The sequence below is a fragment of the Entelurus aequoreus genome, linkage group LG01 (genome assembly GCF_033978785.1).
Source record: "Entelurus aequoreus isolate RoL-2023_Sb linkage group LG01, RoL_Eaeq_v1.1, whole genome shotgun sequence".
Classification (NCBI taxonomy): Eukaryota; Metazoa; Chordata; class Actinopteri; order Syngnathiformes; family Syngnathidae; genus Entelurus; species Entelurus aequoreus.
This window is the reverse complement of record NC_084731.1, coordinates 49506668-49518181: the sequence shown is the minus strand read 5'-3', so window position 1 is coordinate 49518181 and position 11514 is coordinate 49506668. Positions and strand designations below refer to the sequence as shown.

Below are 11514 nucleotides of genomic sequence, written 5' to 3'. Positions count from 1 at the left end.
GCTGCTGTTTTGCACGCACCAATACTCCATCAGTGTTGGCGCTAGGAATTTTACAAAATGGGTCCCAGGGACCCCATCAAGTCATAAAAATGGGGTCCCACAGTACATTTTTGGAGTCCCACAAATGATAAATGTATGCATTATCCTGTTACATCTCACATTCTATATATATTGTGTTTTGGAAAAAGGTTGTCATAAACGTTAATTCACAAAAAAAATAATACAAAAGAACAAAAATGTTTATGCATATGTCAAATTATTCAGTTAGAAACATTCATTCACTTTGTTCTTTCCTTCATGGATCTAAACGTTATCGCTGCCGGTATTTTTTTCTTGATTTTTATTGTAATATTTTCAGAATGTGTTTTTTCTATTTTTGGCCAATGTTAGACAAAGAAAACAATCTGAAGTTGTCTTTATTTTTTTGTTTTAATGCCATGATTTTAATAGTCCAGCCCACGTGTGCACAGATTTTCCTCCATGCAGCCCCTGAGCTAAAATGAGTTTGATACCCCTGCTATAGATAGACAGACCGACAGATAGATATGAACTTTATTAATCCCTTGGGAAGGTTCCCTCAGGGAAATTCAAATTCCAGCAGCAGCAGGTGGCACCAACATAGAGGTAAAAGCTCTCAAAGACAAAAATAAATAAAATATGTACAAATACCAATACTAAAAATAAACATTTCTATATGTACAGGTGAATATATATAGTAGCTCCAAAAAAGGTAAATGTTTTTCTTTTCCTGTTTCATATTACTTTTTCCACAGATATTTGTTTACAAAAAAAAAAAAATTAGCTTTTAACTGTATTTTTATGTCAAATGTATTAAATCCAGCAAATGGCGCCACCAACACCAACACAGTATCAGTGCAGTGTCAATACAGCAAATGAGTGTGCCACACACTCACTCAGGCATCATTTACCCATTTTTTTTATCTTCTTGCAACTCCTACTTACCTCTCTCAAGCATAATATTGTCATATTATTATGACTCTTACACAAGGCACACCAATATAAAAACATGTTACTTACATATCTTGCACCACAATGTATTGATGAGGGATCAGACCATCCACACCATTGTGTCGACCCTCCCACCAATCCTCAGACGCTCTGTGATAGAGCAGCAGAGACGCTCCTTTCTTGAAGGACAGCTCTCTCGGACTGCGGCCCACGTAATCAAATTTAGCGATGGCCTCTATTTGTTCAACCTCTGAAAAATAAAAACAAAAAACTCTTGAAATTATGCTCATTCCTGGTATTTTAATCAATAATTATTTAATGAATATGAATAATTAAAGTGAATCAACTATTTATAATGTAATAATTTAATTACAGTAATAAAAAAATTAAAAATACAATGACATTAAAAAAGGTTCATGAAATTAATGATCATGTTTCTGAAACACAGATGTGAAATATAATATGAAAAAGGTTTAGTTCAAAATTGTTTTAAGTATTTAAGATTTTACACGACTGAATAGGGAACCAAAGTGTTACGTCTTCGACGCATGGCTGCGATTGTCGTGTTCCTTCCAACGCAGGAAACAAGCAGGAGCGGCGTGCAGGTAAGATTTAGTCTTTTTAATAAATTAAAGGCAGGACAAAAATACAAAACTGAGGACGCTAGCAAGCGTGGAGCTAAACAAAAACCAAAATGTCACCAAGGGTGAAAAACGGGGAATGCTGGAGGACAGAATAATCTCAAGAGCGAGGAGAAAAACCAGGGGGACGTAAACGTTGCCTAACGCAAACATTGACCCAGCAACTACTGCTGGGTGACCGCACACTATAACGGGGAGTGATTAACCAAAACACCTGGTGGGAACACTAATTGCTAAACTAAGACAGGTGAGGAGAATCAGTGCCCATGGAAACCAACAGTAAACAGGGAAAGGGGGTGCACCCAGGAAACAGACTAACACAGAAACATTACCAAAAACATACATCATGTCATGATCCGGGTAATGGATCATGACACCAAAGTATCAAGTTATGTATTTTGCTAACTCAACCAGTACAGGTAAATAATGGTCTAGTTCTAGTTATCTAGTCTATTTTTTTTCATAAATGAAAAGTGCATTTTCATTTATGAAAAACCAATAAAAAGGACAAATATTGTTCGTTAATATTACCTAAAGAGGCTGTTTGCAACATGTACACAGTGTCTAGAGGGAGCTTGCTTTCCAATGTAATTTAAACAGTAAACCCCGCCCTTTTCTGGCTTCTAGGACGTATTGACGTAACTAAGTACGTACGTACGTACTGCCGTGAACACCAATAATTGTTTTCGTGCCGGTAAAAAAATTCTTATTACAGAAACTTTGTAATTGTGAAAATATTAACCGTTTTAACAAAATTGTGTTCTGTTGTTCTAATGGTAACAAGCTAGCCAATGGTGTTCTTGTTATATTTTATTCTTTGAAAAATGTTACTGTGAGGAAGTTACAAACAGCACCTTTAAAGTTTGAGGACATTTGCTTTCATAATTTCCAGTGAACTTGATATTTTTCTATTTATTTTAAAAGGAAATGTTCCTCATGACATTTTATCCCAAATAAAATGTAAAACTATATGTATAGCAATGGAATTGTATCATTCTTTCTTTCTTTCTTTCTTTAGTTTATTTCGAACATGAACACACTTACAGTATAATACATCACACAGTTTCATATCATTTCACTTTACATCATGTCCGAAAAGGAGTAGGAAGAAGCAAAGCTAATTCAATCCTACCCCTTTCCCACTTCAGAGCGTTTACAATATATAGAATCATTTATTGACCTTTTTATAATAAAATAACATCTGTGAATTAGTATGCACAATAGTTTTGTAATATGTAATTAATTAATTCAGTCATTATTAACATACTGAGATGAAGAATATCTTATTTTCAATAAGGTTGAAAGTATTTCTCATAATTCTTCTACTTTGTACTTTGTAAGCACTATTATATTGAACAACCTCTTCAACTGGATCATATCAGTACCATGTTTAACTTCTTTACTTAATCCATTCCATAATTTAATTCCACATACTGATATGCTAAAGGTTCTAAGTGTTGTACATGCATACAAATGTTTTAAATTAGATTTTCCTCTAAGGTTATATTTCTCCTCTTTAGTTGAGAAGCATTTTTGTACATTATTTGGTAGCAGGTTATAGTTTGCTTTGTACATCATTTTAGCTGTTTGCAATTTTACCAAATCACCGAACTTTAATATTTTTGACTAAATAAATGAAGGGTTTGTATGTTATCCACTTATCCAACATTATGTGTTATTCTAATTGATCTTTTTTGTCACACGGTTAGCAAATGTAGCGCACATTTGTAGTTATTTCCCCATATTTCTGCACAATAACTCAGATATGGTAACACTAGCGAGCAGAGAGAATATGAAGTGATTTTTGGCCCAGGACGTATTTTGCTTTATTCATTATTGAAATGTTTTTTGCCACCTTATGTTGTATATTTTGTATATGAGATTTCCAGTTAATTTTATCATCTATTAATACTTCCAAAAATCTTGTTTCTTTTACCCTTTCAATATCTACTCCTATTTGTATTCGTGTATGATGCTCTTTTCTACTGTTACCAAATAGCATTATTTTAGTTTTACTGAGATTCAAAGTTAATTTGTTCATTTCTTCTGTTATTATTTGTATTATCTTCTGTGTGTTCTCTCCTGAAAAGAAAGCAGTTGTGTCGTCTGCAAATAAAACAAACTTTAAGTCCTTTGTAACTTTACAAATGTCGTTTATATAAAGATTAAACAATATTGGTACCAGTATTGATCCCTGGGGTACACCACAAGATATATCTAGCCGTGTTGACATATTTTCACCCATCTTCACATATTGCTTCCTGTTGGTTAAATAGCTTCTTACCCACTTCAAGACCAAACCTCTGATGCCATAAGTGAAGTGAATTATATTTATATAGCGCTTTTCTCTAGTGACTCAAAGCGCTTTACATAGTGAAACCCAATATCTAAGTTACATTTAAACCAGAGTGGGTGGCAATGGGAGCAGGTGGGTAAAGTGTCTTGCCCAAGGACACAACAGCAGTGACTAGGATGGCGGAAGCGGGGATCGAACCTGCAACCCTCAAGTTGCTGGCACGGCCACTCTACCAACCGAGCTATACTGCCCCATATCATTCTAATTTTTGTATTAAAATATCATGATTAATTGTGTCAAATGCTTTTGTTAAATCCATGAATACTGCAGGCACACATTCTTTACCATCTATTGCATTGGTCATTTCCTCTGTTATTTTGATTAATGCTATTGATGTTAAGATATTTGCTCGGAATCAATATTTGTTCTCCACGAGCGTCCCACTTTTGTTGATATCAACGGCTATTGAATAGTTTTTCCATGATTTTGGAGAATTGCGGAAGTAATGAAACTGGTCTGTAGTTAGTCAACTGGTGTATGTCTCCATTCCTATAAATTGGTACAACTTTTGCAATTTTCATTTTGTCAGGGAATTTGCCGGTTAGAAATGATACGTTGCTGATACATGTCAGAGGTTCTGAGATGTCTTCTACAACCTTTTTTATCGTTAACATATCTATTCCATGACAGTCGGTTGAGGTCTTGGATTTACAATTTTTTACAATTTTGATTATTTCTTCTTTTGTCACGTTCTTAAGAAACATGGAATTGGGATTTCTGTCTATGAGTTCACTCAAGTCCTCAACTGACCCATCATCTGCATTTGGAATTCTTTGTTCCAGATTTTTTCCGGTATTAACAAAATAATCATTGAAACGTTCAACTATTTGGTTCATATTGTCATTTTTTGTATTTCCATCTAGAAAGTACCGTATTTTTCGGAGTATAAGTCGCACCGGAGTATAAGTCGCACCTGCCTAAAATGCATAATAAAGAAGGAAAAAAACATATATAGTCGCATTTTTTGGGGAAATGTATTTAATAAAACCCAACACCAAGAATAAACATTTGAAAGGCAATTTAAAATAAATAAAGAATAGTGAACAACAGGCTGAATAAGTGTACGTTATATGACGCATAAAGAACCAACTGAGAACGTGCCTGGTATGTTAACGTAACATATTATGGTAAGAGTCATTCAAATAACTATAACATATAGAACATGCTATACGTTTACCAAACAATCTGTCACTCCTAATCGCTAAATCCGATGAAATCTTATACGTCTAGTCTCTTACGTGAATGAGCTAAATAATATTATTTGGTATTTTACGGTAATGTGTTAATAATTTCACACATAAGTCGCTCCTGAGTATAAGTCGCACCCCTGGCCAAACTATGAAAAAAACTGCGACTTATAGTCCGAAAAATACGGTACTGGGGGTAATCTTTCTTAGCACCATTTTTAATGATGCTATTTAGGATGCCCCATGTTGCTCTCATGTTGTTTCTGTTCTTGTTTAATAATTGACTGTAGTATTCCTTCTTACATGTTCGTAGTATACCAATTAGCTTGTTTTTATATTTCTTAACTTATTTTCTGCCTCTATAGATCTCTGTGTTATAAGTATTAGATTTTTTGTGACAAGCATTTTTCAGTCCTTTTGTCATCCATGGTTGGTTGTTTTTCTTTTGCTTCTTACTTAGTTCTTTCCATGGACAATGTTTATCATAGAGTGTTAGTAAGGTGTTGAAAAAATTCCCATATGCATCATCTACATCATCTTCATTGTATACATTGTCCCAAATGTGTTTCCTCAGATCCTTCTTGAAGGAAATCATTCCTTCCTCTGTGCATAGTCTTTGAAATTTCTTTTTGTCAATGTTCTTCTTCCTGTAGTTCCCATCATAAATAGTAAAAACTGGCAGATGGTCACTGATGTCGGTTGTTAACAGTCCACTTGTTGTATTATTATCAAAGACATTAGTGAAGATATTGTCAATAAGTGTAGCACTGTGACTTGCAATTCTGGTTGGCCTTGTGATTTGGGAATACAAACTCATACTATACATTGTATCTGTGAAGTCATTAATGGACTTTTGCTTATTGGGGTTCAATAGGTCAATATTGAAGTATCCACATAAAAAAAAGTAATTTTTGACTGATTCCATTGAAAGTTCCCTTAATCAAGTCTTCAAATCCTTCAATACTTGAGTTGGGTGCCCTATATATACAACTGATCAATACATGTCTACTTCTTTCATGACATATCTCAATGGTTATACACTCTAAAACATTGTCAATAGCCAGTGACATGTTTTTTACCACCTTGTAATGGAAGTCCTTCATCACATATACAGCAATTCCGCCTCCATTCTTATTTACTCTATTAATATAATTGAGTGCATATCCTTCTAGTCCAAGGTCCATTCCTTTTTTTGTATCCATCCATGTCTCTGATACAGCGATCATTTTGAAAGGTTCTTTAAATTGTTCCAAAAATGATTTCATATTGTTAAAATTGGCATACAAGCTTCTGCAGTTAATATGAATAATTGACAGTTTGTTATTGGAATTAATGTTGGTGTTGTACTGTACTTCTGTATAATAAACAATTATTGTCCATGTGAGAAAAAAAATGTGTGTCTGGATCTATAGCACTGTCCAATTCAGTCCTGTCATGATCAATGCTGGAAAAGGTACATTCTATTTCATTGATTGACTATTGGGAAAATTAATCTATATATACTTTTGATATTCATTTTAGAAGTATATTTTCCTCATTATATTCTATTCAGCTGATGTCAGGTTGGTCTTCTCTAAATGCAAAAGAAATAATCACAAATAAAAACAACCATTTTGCCAGTTTTTAAATAATTTTCAGTTAAAATAGGTATTAGGGCTGTCAAAGTTGACTCATTAATATGTTGTGATTAATTAATTAAAAAATGACTGCATTAATCATGTATAAACGCATATTTGACTGCACAGGCTCCTTTCCTTAATGTCGCCGTGTTACCAGGTCGAGGTTTTGGGTAAATAAATGTTTCAAGTAAAAAAATATTTTTAAATGTTCAAATATTATTACATTCTGGCAACAAAATTGCACTTTTGTCAATAAATTGGAGTTCAAAGATTATTTAAATTAAGGAAGCAAGTAATTTACTGCGAATAATCATGATTCAAATAAAATATGTTTAAACATTTTCAAATATGGCATTCTGACAACAAAATTGCATTTGTGTCAAATAATGGAGTCTTTTTAAAAAAAAAAAGATAATTCAAATTATTTAAGCTAATAATTTAATGCGATTAGTCGTGATTAATTGTAATTAGTTGTGATCACTCTTTTCTGAGCTGCCACCTTATCGTGGTAGAGGAGTTTACGTGTCCCAGTGATATAGGAGCTGTTTTTTCCGGGGGATTCTATGCCCCCTGGTAGGGTCTCCCAAGACAAACAGGTTTCAGGTGAGAGACCAGACAAAGAGCAGCTCGAAGACCTTTATGAAGAACAAAAAACGAGGACTCAGATTTCCCTCGCCCCGGATGCGGGTCACCGGGGCCCCCCTCTGGAGCCAGGCCCGGAGCTGGGGCTCGATGGCGAGCACCTGGTGGCCGAGCCTGTCCCCATGGAGCCAATCCGGGCACAGCCCGAAGAGGCAATGTGGGTCCCCCCTCCATTGGGCTCTCCACTCATAGGAGGGGGCATAGAGGTCAGGTGCGGTGTGAGCTGGGCGGCAGCCAAAGTCAGAGCTCTTGGCGGTCCGATCCTCTACTACAGAAGCTAGCTCTTGGGACGTGGAACGGGGGGGAAAAGAGCTTGAACTAGTGCGCAAGGTGGAGATGTTCACTTCGACGCACAGCAAGGGCCTGGAACAAGTCCCCAGAGGGGGGCTGGCGTTGCTGCTGACCTTGACTCAGGAGGTTGTTGATCCGATGTAGGGAATACTTCCAAGACCTCTTCAATCCCACGTACGTCCTACGTCTTCCTATGAGAAGGCAGTGCCTGGGAAATCTGTGGTGAGTTCTACTATTTCTTGGGCTGAGGTAGTTAAAAAGCTCCTCGGTGGCAAGGCCCCAGGGGCGGATAAGATCCGCCCGGAGTTTCTTAAGGCTCTGGACGCTTTGGGGCTGTCTTGGTTGCTAAGACTTTGCAACATTGCATGGACATTGGGGTCGGTACCTCTGGATTGGCAGACCGAGGTGGTAGGTCTTCTCTTTAAGAAGTACTATGATCCAACTATCGTGGGATCACACTCCTCAGCCTTCCCGCTAAGGTTTATCCAAATGTACTGGAGTACTGGAGAGGAGGATACGCCGGATAGTCAAACCTTGGATTCAGCAGGAGCAGTGTGGTTTTCGTCCTGGTCGTGGAACTGTGGACCAGCGTGTACTCTCGGCAGGGTCCTTGAAGGTGCATGGGAGTTTGCCCAACAAGACTACATGTGATTTGTGGACTTGGAGAAGGCATTGGACCATGTTCCTCAGGAAGTCCTGAGGGGAGTGCTCAGAGAGTATGGCTTATCGGACTGTCTAATTGTGGCAGTCCACTCCTTGTAAGATCGGTGTCAGAGCTTGGTCCGCTTGCCGGCAGTGAGTCAGACCCGTTTAAAATGAGGATTGGACTGCGCCTGGGCTGCTCTTTGTTACCAATTCTGTGCATAACGTTTATGTATAGAATTTTTAAGCACAGTCAGGGCGTTGAAGGGATCTGGTTTGGTGCCTGCAGGATTAGTTCTCTGCTTTTTGCAGATGATGTGGTCCTGCTGGCTTCATCTGGTCAGGATCTTCAGCTCTAACTGGATCGGTTCGCAGCCGAAAGTGAAGTGACTGGGATGAAAATCAGCACCTCCAAGTCCAAGTCCCTGGTTCTCACTCGGAAAAGGTTGGAGTGCCATCTCCTGGTTGATGAGGAGATTTGCCTCAAAAAGAAGAGTTAAAGTACCTCAGAGTCTTGTTCACGAGTGAGGGAAGAGTGGATCGTGAGATCAACAGGCGGCTTGGCGTGGCATCTGCAGTGATGCGGACCCTGTATCAATCCCTGTTGTGGTGAAGAAGGAGCTGAGCTGAGCCAAAAGGCAGAGCTCTCAATTTACCGGTCACTCTAAGTTCTCATCCTCACCTATGGTCACAAGCTTTGGGTTATGACCGAAAGGACAAGATCACAAGTACAAGCGGCCGAAATGAGTTTCCTCCTTAGAGAAAAGCTCTGTCATTTGTGAGGAGCTCAAAGTAAACCCGCTGCTCCTCCACATCGAGAGGAGCCAGATTAGGTGGTTTGGGCATCTGGTCAGGATGCCACCTGGACGCCTTCCTGAGAAAGTGTTTAGGGCACGTTTGACTGGTAAGTAGGGATGATGTTTGATAAGAAATTATTGAGTTCGAGCCTATTATCGAATCCTCTTATTGAACCGATTCCTTATCAATTGTCTTATCGAGTCCAGATAGGTTGTTGTATATGGAAAAAAACACACAATATTTGGTTTAACAAAAGCTCACTTTTATTATATAAGAAAAAAATAAAATCTAATAAATAAATAAATATTGACTGTTACCCCCCTAAAAAAATAAAATAAAATAAATAAATATTGACTGTTGTTACCCAAAGTATATTAAGTGGGATTTTTCAGAAAAACAAATATATACAGTAACACAAAAACAACCTGTCTCTGTGATCACTATAGGTGTATAAATAATAATATAGTGTTAAATAAAATCAGTCCCTTGGGCAGAAAACTTAAAATAATACAGCTCTCCAAAAAGTGCACTTCTGCTGCTATTTGTCAAAGCATCATTGTTATGATGCTTTGACATTTTTGCACTTTATTTCTTTATTGAAAGAAAATTCTATGAAGAGAAAAGTTGTTTGCAAATGTGGTTACAATGCTAAAAAATGAAAAGTTAAAGCTAAAATAAGAAATACACTTTATTGAGTTAACATTATTTCTTTATAGGGGGAAAGATGTGATGTTATAAACCAAGGCTAGGGAATATAACAACTACACTACCCAGCATGCAACGGGAGTGACAAGCATGCGTGATAGCCCCGAAAAGTGTTGTTGCATGTCGTCACTCGGCAGCTAAGAATGAGGTTATGAGCACGCTGTGAAAGTAAACGTCAAGAACTCAGCCAACACGCCTCGTCTGCATTATTTATAATTAGACATACAACACATATACAGTGTGATTTTGTTTTGTTTACAAGGGAAGAAAAACAAAAGTTAAAAAAGGGAGATCATGTCATATATGTTGTATGTGCTGCGGTTGCTTTAAGAACGTTGCAACAGCTGCCGTAAAGGAGGTACGTTGCTAGCCTGGTTGCTATGTTTCCGGTTGGTCGTAAAAGTGTTCGTCATGTGTTTGTACCCTGCTCAAATCTCTCAGTAAAGTTATTTATTGGATTATACCTTTTGCTTTGAACTTTATTACACCTTGGAGAGCTTTTTCCAGTCCATTGTTTTTCCTGCTTTCCCTATCTGCGCCTAATGACTGAGCTACGTCGCCATTTCTTGTGATGTCTCAAGGGGCATTTCTGGTCGGAACGAGATTCGTTCCCAGGGATTCGAATAAAGAACCAACTCTTTTTATTGACTATAGTGGTCTCGATAACGGGTACCGGTTCTCAAAAAGGGATTCGAGTCCGAGGACTCGGTTGTTTTCTTATCGAACAACCGGGAAAACCGGTTTCGAGTATCATCCCTACTGGTAAGAGGCCACGGGAAAGACCCATGATACGTTGGGGAGACTATACAGGTATATAAATAATTGGTTAATGCTTTTTAAATTAATTCTAGAAAGTACTTTTCCTCATTTAAAGTTAAAGTACCACACTAGGTGTGGTGAAATTACCCTCTACATTGGACCCATCTCTTGTTCCACACCCTGGGAGGTAAGGGGAGCAGTGAGCAGCAGTGGTGGCTGCGCACGGGAATATTTTTTTGGTGATTTAACCCCCAATTCCAATACTTGATGCTGAGTGGTAATGGGTCCCTTTTTTGTAGTCTTTGGTTTGAACTCACGACCTACCGATCTCAGGGCAGACACTCTAACCACAAGGCCACTGAGGAGGTTTAGCAGACATGTTTTCTCTAACGATTTCTCTAGCGATTTATTAACAGCAAAAATAGCATGTTGTCATGTTCTTCCAAAATTTCCAGTTAAAGAAAAATATATACAAAGTAGTATAATTGTACTATCGTATAAAATATAATTTTCTGGATTGATTATTGTGAAAGTAAATCTTTTTTTTTTCATTTTAGAAGGAATTGTCCCTCTTAATATATTTATATGGAATCATGTCAGGATTCCATATAATGCAAATAGATTCATTACAAATAATCAACAATCAATTCAACCCAACACGTGGCCACAATATGAAATGCAGATAATTTTTTCAGAGATTGTATCCAACAAGTGACATTTTCTGTAATTTCCGCATGAGGAGAAGACAACAAAATGAGGATTGATGAGGTTGCTAGGAAAGATGCTATTATGTGATTTCATCATGTGATGCAGTTTTGCCTTGACAGCAGAGAGGAAAAATTATTCTGCAAAAGACAAAAGTCGCAGGAGATTTGCTGATAAATGCTTGAACAAAGAGCAAGCAA

The 11514-nt window shown here is 37.3% G+C and overlaps 1 protein-coding gene across 5 annotated transcripts in view; it reads right to left on the bottom strand.

Annotated features, from left to right (window-relative positions):
• srgap3 (SLIT-ROBO Rho GTPase activating protein 3) overlaps positions 1-11514 on the bottom strand; it is a 256795-nt gene that overhangs the window by 2486 nt on the left and 242795 nt on the right. For 4 of the 5 annotated variants that reach the window (XM_062054132.1, XM_062054140.1, XM_062054149.1 and 1 more), the window contains exon 19: positions 1039-1219. In XM_062054132.1, the coding sequence (XP_061910116.1) occupies positions 1039-1219 (181 nt within the window). Of the gene's footprint in view, positions 1-1038; positions 1220-11514 lie in introns of those variants that run through there. The other variant, XM_062054166.1, reaches the window with a different exon arrangement.